Source organism: Paramisgurnus dabryanus, chromosome 24 (genome assembly GCF_030506205.2).
Source record: "Paramisgurnus dabryanus chromosome 24, PD_genome_1.1, whole genome shotgun sequence".
Lineage (NCBI taxonomy): Eukaryota > Metazoa > Chordata > Actinopteri > Cypriniformes > Cobitidae > Paramisgurnus > Paramisgurnus dabryanus.
Genome location: NC_133360.1, coordinates 8089942 through 8107059, shown reverse-complemented (window position 1 = coordinate 8107059; position 17118 = coordinate 8089942). Strand labels below are relative to the sequence as shown.

At 37.5% G+C, this 17118-nt stretch overlaps 1 protein-coding gene across 1 annotated transcript in view; it reads left to right on the top strand.

Moving 5' to 3' along the window:
* gnav1 (guanine nucleotide binding protein (G protein) alpha v1) overlaps positions 1 to 17118 on the top strand; it is a 37277-nt gene that overhangs the window by 16279 nt on the left and 3880 nt on the right. The window contains exons 5-7 of the mRNA XM_065244558.1: positions 5071 to 5199; positions 15429 to 15558; positions 15860 to 15931. Coding sequence (XP_065100630.1) covers positions 5071 to 5199; positions 15429 to 15558; positions 15860 to 15931 — 331 coding nt within the window. The remainder of the gene's footprint in view (positions 1 to 5070; positions 5200 to 15428; positions 15559 to 15859; positions 15932 to 17118) is intronic.

Here is a 17118-nt window from a genome sequence, read left to right as displayed (position 1 = left end):
GTGACGTCTTGACGTATTACGTGAGGTCGCGCTGGCGCATCACAGGACCGGAGGAAGATGAGAAGTGGGGTTTAAAAGTTCATATTTTTTTTCTTGCCAGAAATGACAATCGTTTCGCTAGATAAGACCCTTATGCCTCGTTTGGGATCGTTTAGAGTCCTTTGAAGCTGCAATTTTAAACTGCGTTAAACTGTAAAGTGTTGGGGTCCATTAAAGTCCATTAAAATGTGAAAAATCCTGGAATGTTTTCTTAAAAAAACAGAATTTCTTCTCGACTGAACAAAGAAAGACATCAACATTTTGGATGACATGGTGGTGAGTGAATTATTTGAATTTTTTTAAGAAATGGACTTATTCTTTAACATCTCTAATTTATGTTTAGTTAACAGCCTAAGCAAAACATGTTATATATCAAGGTGTGAGATGATTTTAAGTGTTCAAATAATTTAAAAGAAGATTATTATTCTTTAAACATTAGACTATATTTAACTATTTTCATTAAAGGAGTAGTCCACTTTAAAAATGGGGTCCATTGACTTTTCATAGTAGGAATAAAAAATACTATGGTAAGTCAATGGGCCCCATCTTTAAAGTGGACTACTCCTTTAAATAATCAATAACTATAAATATTATATACAATGCATAATTATAGTAATAATAATAATAATAACATAAACTTATTATAAAATAATATACAACTATAAGCAATTACGTTTTTTTTTTTTGGATTTACGTTTTGAGTTTAGCTGTGCAATTTCCGATAAGAGGTTGAGGTTGAATTATAATGCAACCTGAATGGGCACCCCAATCGCTTTACATCTCATTTAAATACATTTAACCCCATTCGAACAGGCCAATCATCATCTGGAATAGATCATAAATGTTTCATTTGATTTTAATTGGTCATTCGACACGGGTGACGACCTCAAAATTTTCTTTGCATTCGAAAACGTTGAGAAATTTTAAGTTATTTAGCCTTAAATAAATGTTACATGTTTGGCACCTAGGAAAATATTTTCCATCATTTTATACGACAATGATTTCCCCAAATGTAATTAAGACCCTTAGGGCAGATTATGTCAGCTTTTATCGCCCAGGCGCATAATCCTGAAGTTTTGTCGATATTTTAACGATTTTCTAGCACTCGCATCACGCAGATGCTATTTCCTTGTACAGTTTCAGACCGTTACATGTCTGTATAATGGAACTGATGTGCGACTGCCACTCATCGGCCCCCCGTACCTTGAGCCGTAATGGCTGCTGATCTGTGACTCGTTCAGATTCGCCCACTGTGGATAATGCCTGATTAGGGCGATATTCAAAACACTGAACCGTGCAATTACGTGTGTGCGTGAAGGAAAACCAAAACACTGGGAGGGTGATTATTTAAATGAAGCGGAGAGGGTCACCCGTGTCGCGGACGTGTGGTGTGTGCCACAACCAATGAGCCTCAAACACCCGTGTGTGTGTGTGTTTATTAACTCTTAAATTGCTATTATACGCCTGGAGCCCAGGGATCTTGCAATGCACGCTGGGACGTCACCCAGCGCACAAGACACATGTAGGTTTGGCGTGATGGCATGTCTGTTTGATTAGTGCATGGGAGATCTAGAAAAGGTCGGAGGGAATGAGATGATGGAGGTGAGAGGGAATATGTGGGTCATACCTAATTTGTTTGACATCAACGCCTAAACACATACACTTTTATTACATTCTTACACATGCATAGTGTCTTATATATGATGGTGTGTGGATTTGGATGTTTTTGAGTGACGGGTATTCCTGCCCCCCGATGGCCCATGCAGACAAATCGGTCAATAATAGAAAGTCAATAACACGCTTGTCACAGAGGGCAACTAAATGATCACTGTGACATTTTTATTAAGACACGTGTATTATGGAAAAAATTTACTTTGTAAAAGTAGTACGTTTCATTTAAAGGAATCATTCACCCAAAAATAAAAAAATATTACATGTATGTCATACAAAACATGCATTTTTTTTTTTTAAAGAAAAGGAGATATTTTAAGAAATGTCTTCATGGTTTTGAGTCCATGCATTGGAAGTCAATGGGTACCAATTAGAGGTCTTCACGGGTCCACTTAGATCCAAAAACCAGAGGTCCGCGTTCCAAAAGTTCCACATGTGCCTCGGTCACAGCTCGGGTGTAATATTAGTGGCATCAGGTCTCGGGTAATTTAAAATAAATGTCTTTTTGCCGAACTGACCCGAAAGGACCCCAACTATCTCGCATGTGTGCATCCAGTCCTTTTCCAACGCCTCCTCTGTTCGCCAAGAGTGACTTCGATAGGTAATTTTTGTTAAAGGCGGGGTGCGTGATTAAAAAAAAAACATTCGGGCTGAGTACCAAAACACACTTGTAGCCAATCAGCAGTAATCAGGGGCGTGTCTACTAATCGACATTGTTGCCTGGGTTGCATATGTGTGGGGCGGGTCTATAAAAAGAAGGTCCAGATTTTATTGGGGTAGGGGCGTGTTTGTTTAAAGGTAGGTGATTTCAAATGTCAACATTTTGGTTTTCAGAGATCATGCACCCCGCCTTTAAGCCAGATCTGTCAATTAATTTTGAATGCACATTTTAATGGTTACCTTGGTGTCGTCATCAGATAACACATGAAAAAACATGGAGCAGCGGGGCAATTGGTTGCCACCGGGGGTTTGTTTCTGGTGCGTGCGTGGCTGCAGACTGTACACACGTCATAGCTGTTTACATTCGGGTCTAGTGGGGTTAAAAAAATTGCCACTGGGTCAGAGTCAGGTTTTAAGGGATAGTTCACTTTAAATAAAAAATTTGTCATCCTTTACTCATCCTCGTGTTGTTCTAAACCTGTATAAATTTATTTTTTCTAATGAACACTAAAGAAGATATTTTGAGAAATGATGTAAACACACAGCAGTAAGTCACCATAGACTTCCATAGTAGGAATAAAAAATATGATGGAATTTAATAGGTACCTTCAACTGTGTGCTTAACATTATTTATCAAAAAATTTACTTAGTCATTTATCACAATACTTCCGAAATATTTTTTTCCTACTATGGAACTCAAGAAGATGAGTAAATGATGACAGAATTTTCATTTTAAAGTGAACTATCCCTTTAATTTTTTGGGTTTGTCTCTGGTCAGGTCTTTCTTTAAAGGGATAGTTCACTTTAAAATGAAATTTCTGTCATCATTTTCTCATCCTGATGTTGTTCTAAACCTGTATGAATTTCTTTTTTTTCTGATGAACACAAAAGAAGATATTTTGAGAAATGATGGTAAACACACAGCAATAAGTGACCATTGACTTCCATAGTAGAAAAAAATATTTGGAAGTATTGTAATAAATGATGAAGAAAATATTTTGATAAATAATGTTAAGCACACAGTTGAAGGTACCCATTAAATTCCTTCATATTTTTTTATTCCTACTATGGAAGTCAATGGTCACTATCTGCTGTGTGTTTACCATCATTTCTCAAAATATCTTCTTTTGTGTTCATCAGAAAAAAGAAATCGAGTTCGAATAAAAAGTGATTCGGGTGATTTCGGGTCGGGTACATTTCTTTGGACCGGAGAAGACCTCTAGTGCCAATGTTGTTTGGTTACTGTTATTGAAAACACCTTTCATATTCAGCAGAAGAAAGAAAGAAAGTCGTACAGGATTACGAGTAAATAGTGAAAGGATTTTCATTTTTGGGTGAACTGTCCCTCTGTGATGTAATAATTTGAATATTTTGAGTGCTTAGCAAATAAGATGCAGGTTTTCCATTGAAATGCCACGCAAGTGTGTTTACTGAGTCTAGCTTTACTCGTATTATTTCACTCTACAGGACCTTTTTCCCCGACCTGTCATGTTGTATCTGCGGGACTCCATCACCCGCTCTCAAACACATGCCTGTTGTTAAAGGTCAGATTTATCAAAGGGCACATCCATCCTTGTAGTCCAGATCAGAGCTCCTCCATCCCTCTTTCGAAATCTCTTTACTTTTTTGTGCCTTAGACTGAAATTCACTCCCTGATCCTAAACCTCTGACCCCCATCGCTTCAAAAATCAATTGGGTGAGAAAATGCAATTTTGATATTGAAAACGTACAGGTCAAAAGTGATGTCAAAATCTATGAGTTAATAAAGTTTCCAAGATGAAAAACTTTGTGTGTTAGATAGTTGATGCATAGAGACAGGAGCCTTTGCGTCCTGCCGAGAACTGAAGGCCAGGCGGTAGACAAAGTTGCATTCAGATTTGCGTAACCGCATACGTGCCTAGACATGCGTACAGAGATGACACGCTCGCACACACAGTCTTAAAGCGTGTACTGCGACCCAGGGGGTTTACAAGATCAGGCACAAGGTGGGATGCCAAGGGACCAGGGAGAGGATGTGATATTATGTCTGGATGGACCAGAATACACTTTATAAACTAATATGTATGTTGTATAATATATATGTTGCATTTGAAGGATGCATCCAACTCTATATTATTGTCATTGATTTGTTGAAATGTGAAGATGCGCAAATTTGGAAAAACATGAAGGTAAAAAAGAATAATACACTTTGGGTTTGTTTATGCCAAAATAAAGCCACAGTTGTCAAAAGTTATTGCTTCAAAACTGAGTTGTTTGCCTAATTTGCTTTCCTGGGTGTTCGGTCGACTCCTGCAAGGTGAGCACCGCGCCAGATAATTCTTCTATTTAACACATCCACGTACGCAAATCCCCCACAGATCGCCTTACGCTGTCTTGCGTATTTATATTCATGTCGGTATTTGGTAATTAGCATACGCCACATGCTCCCCCGGGCCGCCCTTATCGCTCTCGCACCCGTAAACAGCCATCAGGGGTAAAGCTGCTTACTTAGACAATGTGACACGACCCTTTACATACGCAAGAAAACAGGACGTGAGGTGAGCAGTCACGATCGCTGTCAAGAAGAGATGTTTACAGCTCTCAACTTAACTATTTTTGTACTAAATTGACACTTTTAATAATTGTTCCCCTTATTTGTACAGATGAAAAAGTAGTACAAGTTTGATAAAAGTAATCTCTCTTTCTCTCTCTCTCTCTCAGTTTTTTCGAGAACATGGGTCGAATCATCGCCCCCGACTACATGCCCACAGAAACAGACGTCTTGAGGGTCCGACTGAGGACCACAGGTGTGATCGAAACTCAGTTCAAAGTCAAACACCTGATCTTCAGGTAAACCATTTCTTTTTTTGAAAAAAAAAAAAAATTCACAGACATTTACGTGAATCGTCACATCGTAACAGCCTAGTTTTTGTAACGAGTGACGTTTCATCTAAAGGTAGCTAAATAGGTAGCCACGTTAACCAAAACGTCACTTGGGAAAATAGATTTTTGTCGGTCGGAGGGCAGATGTTTTCTGTTCGACAGGCAGATTTGTATCAAATTTACGATTCTGTCATATTGACGGCGTCTCGCTATCTTATGAAACGTCATAGCTGCGTTGCGTTTCTGAGCACCGTTCCATACGTCAATATCTTAACTGGCATTATCAGCAAGAAGCACACGTTCGGCTTTTGCATTGAATTTTGTTTTTGAACGACTTATGAGTTTTATGCTTTTTGCTAGCAGTTTCTCAGTGTTATAAAATATAATTTGATGTATAATTATTATATAATTATAATTATTGTATAAAATGTTGTAGTATTATACGTAAAAATTATTTTATGATTGGTACACAAGTCTAGTTTTCCTTTTCAACCTTTAGTCTTCTGATCTCTTACATTGTTTGAATATGAAAGATCAGATGTTTAGCTTTGGTGTAACTTATATCGTAAATATATGCGTGCCCAAGTTTTAAACTCATCTTAGAAAGACTGTTTTTATTAGCAAACTACACATAGGCATTGTTGAAATGACGGTCGTTTTTCGAACCTGTCAGATTGTTGAAGTTTTCCCTGCGTGTCCATTACCCTCTCCAGTTCTTTCTCACGCAAACGCAGGACAACCAATAAAACGTTCAGAAGGTTTCATGGGAATTATGGGTAATTTTCTGCTTGGCAGCTTTTTCTAGCCGTTTGAATGTTAATGGAGACATTTAGAGCCAAGATGCGTCACAGACGGTTTCCGATAGCAGGGAAAGATGGGTGTTGTGACATCCGCCGTCTTATTCCATAGTCTTTAATTCACCTCATCCTCGGATGGTTTTGTCTCGGGAGTCTGCTAATTTATTGCCTCTTGTTGAGGGCTTCTGCAATAACGTTTATATTGCATTACTTTGCATAACGATACATTTCAATGTTTACGACTTTCGTGACAGCTTTCAATAAAAAGTGCGTCGACGTTGCCTTAAAATGAAAACAACTTCACTGAAAAAAATTTTTCACTACTACTTTCGCTAGTACTTCAAACCAGCTGTAAAATATGTTATAGTCAGTTTTTATATTTATATAAAAGGTCAATATGTACTATATTCATATAAAAAACTATATTATTATTATTATTTAATAAATATTATTATTATTATTTATATAAATATTGTTACATTTTAAAGCTGTCTATATTGATTTTTATGGAACAGAATGTAATGTAAGTGTGGGAAAATACACTTGATGTTTTGGCAAAAATATATACATTTTTAAATTTTTAAAATGACATTTTATATATGTAAATATAGTTGTTTATGATTGGTGCCTGTTTTCAAATAAGTCTTCCGTAATAATTTTGAAAACGATTAAAAACATAATCTGTCTGTCATATAGATAACAAGTAAACAAACCAACACTGATCCCTCTATCGCCCGAAGCCATCCGTGGAGAATCCCAGCAGTAATTGAATCGATCCCATCAGAAAAAAATTACAGGGGTGAACCTGGAGAAAGACCCCGGGGTCTGAGCTCAACACGATCACGAGTCATGAATAAAATTTTAATACGATAACAATGGTATTAGAGAGATAAAGACTCCATCATGTTTATGAATATAAATACGAGTGAGGTCTTTCAAAGCTTTTAAAGTCGATTGTTTGAGACCTGCTTGGATATTTGGTTGGGAATGATATCTTACTATAAATCCTCTCTGCATGTCTTTATCATACCGCTTCAGATGAGTCCCGGGGTAAAACCTTAAGATCTATTAAACGCTGATATGATATAAATGCACCAATGGCGGATAGATAATTCAAAATTATAAGATAACACACATGGGAATCTATTTTCTTTTAGAAATTTAGACTTGAACACAACTTATAATTGTCAATAAGCGTTTATGCATAGATGAAGTTTATTATCATAGCACTATTCATAAATTGCTGCAAAGTAAAGGCATATAGGTAAAGGCAGTACAGTCATATTAAAAAGTTAAGCATGAGAGATAAGAAACAAATTCAATCCAGACTTTTGAATAGTAGATGTCTTGGTTATGAAATTTGGCTGACGGTTAATTGTCTACTATATTGTGATGATTATTTCGTTTTAGGGCATTGACGTTTCTATTTTTTTTCATGAAATAATTTTCACACATTGTTGTGATTATTTAAATTAAATATTTTGCAAGGTTTACCTGGCAGTAAATATTAATACACATAACACATATTTAAAAGTAATTATTTAACTCTTTCGCCGCCATTGACGAGATATCTCGTCAATTAAGAGAAAACGCTTCCCCGCCAATGACGAGATTTTCCGTCTTTCCGCAATACCGCTATTATCCACCGGAAGTAGCGCCTCACGTGAAAGAGTAAGAACGTCGTGTATGTTTTAAAGATTGCTCTGCATCTGATCTCTATCAAAAGTCCTTCGCAAAAATTGAATTATCTCAGCTTTTTCCTCAAAATTGGGTGTTTTTGAAGAAACCTTCCCATGTTTGAGAGGTGATTATAAGAGAACTAATGAAGGTAGGATGAAACAGTTTTTTTTTTTTTTGAAAGCAGAGGATCTGTTCTTTCATCTGATATATTGTTTGTTTATATATTTAAAGAAGAACATTTTCTGGAAGGCATTACATTTTTATGAAACTTTTTTTAAAAACGCTGGCGGGGAAAGAGTAAATGAATATATCTTTCAAAAACTGAAAAAAATTCCCTAAATTTGAAAAATCTGTTTTGGAAATGTATATTTTACTTGGCAATTCATACTGCTTATCAAAGTTATGCAGCATTTCTTTAAATGCTGTTTTACCATTGTATTAAATGGCTTTGCAATGTATCTTGTTACACTGTCAGTCAAGGAGCACCATCATCAGATATGTGACCAGTCACGGAAAGTAGGGACACAAGTCGGATCTGGGCATTTTGAGTTATTCACAGATTCTGAAAGTGCAGTTTCTAAGCTTTCCAACGATGTGTAACACATGGAAATCTGATAAGATTTGGAGAAGTTGTGGCCATTTGAATATAGGAACTCAGAAATACTCAAACCGAGAAAATCGAGACGAAAGGGACTCTTCTTTCCAGCTGGGGGAGACAATAGGGCTCATTTACATCTCATTTAGCTAAGCCATACCCCCTGTAAAGCCGTTTTGAGATGTTCTAGCATCATATGTAGTATTTTATGACCAAATGACAACATGCAAAAACAAACATGACTCTTTTTACCTTTGTGGGGATCACAAGTCGAATCTAGTCTGTTTTAGATTATCCAATGACCATTTTTCTCCACAAATGCGTATAATCCGTGAAATATAGATTGTTTACATCAGATTTCGCATGAATGTCTGGTAATACAATATAATATATAATCTGAAGACTATTTAAATCGTAACATGTAAGGGTATATGAGCTTACACTCCGTTAAACACATGAACCCGCCTTCAAAGTTTGTATTTAAAATAGGGAAGTAGTATAATAGATCATCCAAACAGCGCCGTCGAAAACGTGACATCCTTTAGAGAGGTTACCAATGGCTCGCTCTTTCCTCCATCAGCCAATGACTTCATGGAAAATATTGATAGACAAAACATGTAGCCAATTATATGAAGAATACAACTATATCTGTGTAACTTCTGTGTGTTTGGACTCATGCTGCGCTGCAAGAACTGACATACAGATGACGTCAAAGTACCGCGAGAGCGAGTCGAAATTAAACTACTCCGTAAGATTTCTTGAAAAGCTCTTGCGGTACTTTGACGTCATCCGACTGCGGCGCCGCATAAAGTCAGTGACGCGGCTGACGTACGATGCGGCTGACTGTTATTTGTTCCGCCCCCCAGCTTCTTTTATTTTTCTTTTGTTTTGTGCGCCCGAGCTTTACAGTCTGGGGAGACGCAGGCTATAAGTTTGAAAAAAAAAAAAACTTAGCAAACATGTCTGAGGAACAGGGCAGCGCGTCACTACAGTCACGTGACTTCACGCTCGAGCCGGAAGAGAAGACAATGCTGAATAAAGTCGTAATTCTGCTATTTTTGGACCAAACTGTATTTTCGATGCATCAACACAATCTTACTGACCCACTGATGTCCCATGGACTACTTTGATGATGTTTTTATTAACTTTCTGGACATGGAAACCATACATAGATTTTCAATGAAGGGGAAAGCTCTCGGACTAAATCTAACGATAAAACATCTTAAACTGTGTTCCGAAGATGAACGGAGGTCTTCCGAGTTTAGAACGACATAAGGGTGAGTCATTAATTACATTATTTTCATTTTTGGGCGAACTATCCTTATTTAGTAGTCACGCTGTTCCATTTGGGGGCGGAGGCGAAAACACAAGCTTATACAGTATGTAAATATACACACAGACAATGACGCCCCCCGCTGCACGCTAGAATCTCCGGAAAAACAAGCCTATTTTAACCGCAAAATGTACGCTTTTAAATATACAAAAACTGCTATCTCAAACATGGAGAGGCTTCTTCGTGATCTCAACTAACAGATTCTGCAATAAAACGAAAATCACAAATTTCGAAAAAAAAACTTTGTTTCTCATTTTCTCGAAACTTGTGCTGCCGACTTGAGTCCCTGGTTTCCGTGACGGGTCACATATGGTCTCGTTTAAACAGGCGCTGCAGCTCCCCGTTGTGTTTTTTAGACAGATATGCAATCATTGCGGTGATCTGAAATCATCAAATAATTGCGACGAGACAATTATTTAATCATTGTGATTGTTAAAGGAGTAGTTCACCCATTACAGTTCCTACTATAAAAAGTCAATGGGCCCCATTTTTTTTTTTTTTTTTTGCTGAACTGCTCCTTTAAACAGTGCAGATTAAATTATAAATGTTGCATTGATCGTCTTATGTATAATGTTTTAGTAAAAACTCAAAGCATAATTTTGAAAATGATAAAGATTTGGATATGAGTTCAAATGAGTGACTAGATAATAACAGTGTTTTATTATGTGCAGGTGCAGGATTGGGGCTGTTTTAAGCAGGAAGTGTTATCACTCTTTGTCACTTGGTGTATTGTTTTTAGTGAGTCAACCCAATCCCCCAAACGCCTCCCAGCACCGAAACCCTCTCCAGATCTACATGTCAGGTCGTTGTGGGTCATCCTGTAATTAACAGTGTAATGTTTTGAGAAATGACTTGCATCATTTGAGTCTTTAGCCCTGCGCGAGTCTCACATGCAGATTATGTAAACTAGGGGTCTCAAATTGGCTTGGCGCCATATCTGAGATTGACATCTTGTCAGAGCTATTTTAACATGAAAAAAACATAATATTTCTGTAAATGTACTATTTAAATTCTGTTATTTAACATATAATAATACTTAAAAAACACTGCTTTCTATTTTTTTCTATTTTATGTGTGTGTAAACCACAGATAAAAGTATTATGAACAGGGTGCGATTTGTGAAAAAAACAGAGGGGGGGATGTTTTCAGAGGCGTCGATTTCGGCGACGGTGGGTACTCACCATATTTCGTCATGAGTTATTTTGAACCCACCACTAGTTTTTACTTTTTTGACTGTTTTCAGTGGTTATGAAGAGCAATATGAGAGAGAAATTTGGTAATCATTGTCCGACCTAACAAAAATCCATTATAATATATTTTTTTTATATATATTTCTAATTAAAATATTTCTAATATTCAGAAATGCGCTCTCCGTTCACCAGCTCTGATCGGAACAAACCCGAACCTCACTGTCTGCTGAACTTGCGCAGAAACATCAAAATAACCAGCTTTTTAAAATGGTTTTAAACTAAACATTTAGACTATTTTAGCGCAAATTATGAGCTTATTGACGATTTTTTATCATTCTTGACATAATGCGTCTGTTCACAGCACATTTCAAAACATTTTAATTCATAAAAATAAATCATGAGAACATTAACTTCATCACTGCATTTGCAGGAATTGTAAAAAAATTCTTAACTCATGAAGCAGCCTAACGCAATATTTTTACACTAATAGTTTATCTTTCCCCACACATATGAACTGTGATCATGCACAACGAAAAAACACGCAAGAATTAAATCTTGAATGGCAAAACTGTATGGCACAACGTAGTGTCAACTTAAACATATATGAACAATGTATTGATTGCAAAGTTAAACCATAACAGTAGAAACAGCTTTACTGCTGCTTTTAAAGTAATAACATTAACTTTACACCGCAATGCTGAGCTACAGTGAAATGATAGAAAAGACAGATGCATTATGTCAATTAGCCTCATTTGCGCAAACTGGACGCGCCCGCGCCTCGCTAAACGCCTCATCTGCATTTATCATGTGTCACTTCTGCCATTCTCAGTGGTGTGACTGGGACACTTACTCTGCTTGTCATCATAAACAGATTATCAGATTGTGATGTTTATTCTCGCTTTATTAATATGCGGATGAATATGCTGCCTTCCATCGTTTCGACACACAGCTCCATAACCATCTCGCATGTGTTGATAGGCTTTTACTCGTGAGGTGTAACCGGGTCTGTAACCAATCAGGTAGCGCCGTGGGCGGGACATTGAGCAAGTCTTCAGAGTGGTGAATACAGAGAGGCTGCGCGGCAGCTGTATCAGAGCCAGCCAAAGCAGCGCATTTTAAAACAAAATTGACTTTATTCAAACCACGGATCCGTGATAAGTTTTGTGATCCGTCTCGCCACTAGTGTAGTAGCACTGATCACTTTGAGGGGGGGATAAATTTATCCCCACCGGGGATAAAAATTATTAAGCAGAGGCAGGGATACATTGACCAGAAAGGGGGAAATCCCACGCATCCCCCCCAGCAAATCGCACCCTGATTATGAATATATACCACAAAAACCTCAATTTAATATGGTATACAATGTGGTGCCCGGATTCTCCAGGTTTTTTTTTTTTGTAGAGCATCACATATGTCATGATTCAATCACTCTGTTATTTTAGTGGGAAAGACTGTTATGTATTATTGTCCCATAAAGCACATATAGATTTCTTTCTCTATCCGGTTTGAAGTGCATATTGCAAAACGTCCTTCATTTCAAGCGTGTGCAGGAATCATTCCCACTGATATAGTGAAGAGACGGCACAAAATGAAGTGAACGATGGAAAATAAATAAGCAGTTGACTGTTCATGACTAAATCTAAGCGGAGTGATCCCTTCTCTGTGCTAGACACAGCTGAAACAAAACAAATGCTGCGGCGATCACACACAGGCTGTTTCAGTCGATCGGATCACAAGTGGACGACATTCACGTTTACCTAATCCGTCTCTATTGTCCACTTTCGAATGCTTCCGTCCTCTTTACTTTGAGGGGATGGGCGATGGTGTTTAAATTGACGCGCACTAATATTGTTGCTTGTGTTGATAGTAAACATGCTGCACAGAGTTTTGTACAAGTGTATGTAAGAGCTTTCTGTGATATTTCAGAGCACTTGATGAAATAAGCTTGCGTGACTTTGACACGCTCGCAAAATGAGACAAAAATGAAAGAAGCGGAGAGCCGCTGCTTCAGATTTATTTATGAAAGCCTAAAGATCGCGCTACACCACAAAAGCAATCCGGTCGAATGCGTTTTTCGACTATCTCTGAATTTGGTTGAAAGTGGACAAGCTCAAAACGTTTCACACCCCATTTACACCTGTATTAAGCGGCGTCCACTTGTAATCCAATTGACCACAATAACAACCTCACAATATCCACACAAATCTGCTTGGCTTTTTTAAAATAGATTTGAGCGCTTAACAGAATGCAAACGCATTTATTGTTCATGAATGCATTGCGTGAAACCAGACTTAGCAGTTATGTAGCATCTATTCACATTTATATCTATGGTCCGAGGTGGTGCGAAAGAGTGAAGACGGGGAATAATTAGCATATTTATATCTATGGTCTGAGCTGTGTGATTGAGTGGACTCAGAGACTAATTTGCATATTTAAAGATCCGCGTATACTAAATAAGACAAGAGTGTTACATTCAAGTTGTTTAAAAACATAAAGAAATTACTGTCATGGGAAATAACTTTTACATATGCTGTTGTGATGCTCGAGGATGAGTTTTAAAGGAGACATATAACGAAAATCTGACTTTTTTCATGTTTAAGTGCTATAATTGGGTCTCCAGTGCATCTATTAACTCTTTCACCGCCAGCGTTTTTAAAAAAAGTTGCCAGCCAGCGCCAGCGTTTTTCATGATTTTCACCAAAGTTTAATGCCTTCCAGAAAATGTTCTTCTTTAAATAAATAAACATACAATATATCAAATGAAAGAACAGACCCTCTGCTTTCAAACAAAAAAAAACGTTTCATCCTACCTTTAGTGGTTCTTTTGCAATCAGCTTTTGAATATGGGTAGGTTTTTGCAAAAACACCATATTTTGAGCAAAAAGCAAAAATAATTCCATATTTGTGACGGACTTTTCATAGAGATCCCATTCAGAGCGATCTTTAAAACAGACACGGACATGCAGCAGCTTGCCATAGGGCAATACTTCCGGTTTTAAAAAGTTGCGGAAGGGCCACCTGGTGGATAATAGCGGTATTGCGGAAAGACGGAAAATCTCGTCATTGGCGGGGAAGCGTTTTCTCTTAATTGACGAGATATCTCGTCAATGGCAGGGAAAGAGTTAACCTAGAAAATGTGAAAAAGATCAGCCCAGTAACTTAGTTTTGGTTAAACATTTTCTGCAAGCATGTGAAAACATAGGCCATTGAAATTTGTCTCCCCTTGTGATGTCAGAAGGGGATAACACCACCCCTTAATCTGCACTCTTGTCATTTAGTGCAGAGATCAGCTCATTTGCATTTTAAAGGACACACCCCAAAACAGCACATTTTTGCTCACACCTAAAAAATGGCAATTTTTACATGTTATAACAAAAATCTATATGATATTTTGAGCTAAAACTTCACATACGCACTCTGGGGACAACAAATATTTATTTTACATTTAAAAAAAAGTCTTGTGAAATGTCCTCTTTAAGTGATAAAATCTTTGACTACAGGGGGACTTTAAAGACATAGTTTACCGCAAAATGAAAATTAGCCCATATTTTACTCAACCTCAAACCATTCTAGCTGTATATGACTTTATTATTTCAGCCAAACACATTTAGAGTTACATTAAATGATATATTTGCTCTTCCAAGCTTTTAATGGCATTGGATAGTGCCCCATTTTTAAAGCTACCAAAAGCACATCCATTTATCATAAACTAATCCATACAGTTACTAAATGTCTAAATCAATAGGCAAAGCTACATCATACACACCTACATTCTCAGAAATAAAGGTACAAAAGCTGTCACTGGGGGGTATATTTTAAAAAGTCCCCTTTGTACCTACAGTAAAGAGTGGATATAAAGAGGTACATATTGGTGCTGCCCCAGTCACAACTTTTGTACCTTTATTTCTGACAGTGTAATATGGCTTAAGGATGAGTAAAATATGGGCTACTTTTCATTTTGGGGTTACTATCCCTTTAAGACCGAATAGGACATTTCAGGAATGAATTGACATCTAACTGCATCATCCAGTTTAGCGCTCCGTATTTTCACATGTGGCATATTATTATAGCAGATAACACATTAGGGTAAAAACGCTGTTCGCAACCTGGGGGTAAACTAACTTAATATGTCATATTTGTGAAATTGGAAATCCTGTGGGGGAGTAAAATGTGTCTATCAGAAATAAGTTGGATTGTATAAAGTGATCTCTCTATATGTGACCCATTGTGTGAAAACACAGCTAGTCATCTTTTCGACATAAAATCATCCTAAATAATATAAAGAACATTCTGAGTCAATATTAAAAGATATCAAGGTTATATTTTCAAAGTTAAAGTTTGAAATCAATGTGAAATAGCCTGGTTTTTACAGAAAGAGTTACATATGAGAGGCGGTTGAAGAGGAGGGGGTTAAAAAGTAAGTGCTTGGTGATGTCATCCGAACAGGAAAGTCGTTTCAGAGGCGGTGCAAGTTATTACATTTTTATATTAATTTTACAATAATTTACTGTAAATTGTGCACAATAAGATCAGAGTACGTCATCACATTCATATTGAGGTGGGTTTTGGTCCACTAAAGACTTTTTTCTATCATTTCACAGAATGTATGACGTTGGAGGACAGAGAACCGAGAGGAAGAAGTGGATCAGTTGTTTTGAAGACGTGAGGGCTGTGCTGTTCGTGGTGTCACTGAGCGGGTACGACATGACTTTAGTAGAGGATCCGTCCATGGTGAGAAGATCCACCACATATTCACATGCATACAGAGCTTCCAACAGCCAAATAAATTCATTATATTTAAAACAATATTTTTTTTTTAAATTGTGAAATGTCATGCGTATAAAGACAATGTGGGTCATTTATTCATTTAACGTATAGTGTTGTTATGAAACAAACTGCTCAATTGTGTTCGTATAGAGTGTGTACACCCTATGTGCTAACCTGAGCTTCTCAGCTGTACCTCATGACATAAGAGAGCATCGCGAGTCCTTTTGGGAATGAAAGCTGTTATCTTTAATTTCGTCTTATTCAGAATCGACTGCAGGAGAGCCTCAAGCTGTTCTTGTCTATCTGCAATAACGTCTTCTTCAGAAGTACCTCGATGGTAAGAAACTGCTCAATTAACCAAGGAAAAGAAGCAATTCAATCTCGTCCCATCAGCCCGAGAGGCGCTTTGTGTCATTACAGGGGAGATACACATAAAACGATCAACAGATGTGACCTAGAACAGGGTTAACAAGAGTTTTGCAGTGATTTAGGAAGTAAAAAAAAACTTAAACGCTTTACTTGATCACCGAAACCTCCAGTGACGTTACTAACATGTACGATTTGACAGATTGGTTCACTTAAATTGTTTTGACGTTAAAGAGGTCGTTGTACATCTTAAGTTTTACAGATTTAAAGAAACATGAAATCAACTTTGACTTTAACAATCAACTTTTATTCAATTTAAATTAATTTACTTACTATCTTTGTAAGTTTTTTTACGGAGCCCCTAAGGGGACATGGAGAAAAAATTTAATAAAATTTAGTTTCATGTGCGCACGTGAAACTATCGCATGCACATATGAAACTATCGCGTTTAGTTTCGCGTGCGATAGTTTCACGTGCGCAATTTTTTTTTAAAGTTAAGTTTCGCGTGCGCACGTAAAACTATCACGTGAGCACGCGAAAGTTTCACGTGAGCACGCGAAAGTTTCACGTGAGCACGCGAAAGTTTCACGTGAGCACGCGAAAGTTTCACGTGAGCACGCGAAAGTTTCACGTGAGCACGCGAAAGTTTCACGTGAGCACGCGAAAGTTTCACGTGAGCACGCGAAAGTTTCACGTGAGCACGCGAAAGTTTCACGTGAGCACGCGAAAGTTTCACGTGAGCACGCGAAAGTTTCACGTGAGCACGCGAAAGTTTCACGTGAGCACGCGAAAGTTTCACGTGAGCACGTAGGGATGTAATGATTCAATCGCGTGTCCCATTAAAAATGCCTGTCTGAAATCGATTCTGAATCGCAAGGCTGCGATTCTTTGTTTCATGCACAGCTTGTGCGTGTACTACGGCTCTGTGATCAGTAGGAAGTCCTTATCAATCTAAAATCATTATGAGTGAGTCGTTTATAACGTGGAATTAAAAAAGCAACAGTCATTAAATAAAAATCATTCAAAATATTCTTTATTATCATGAAAATACCTGAAACAATTTGAAGAACAGCGTATTATTCCTGTAGACATTTCCTGGAATACCGTTTGTAATACTACTTCTTCTGTGGCACAAAGGGAGTTTCTGCACTAGAGCGC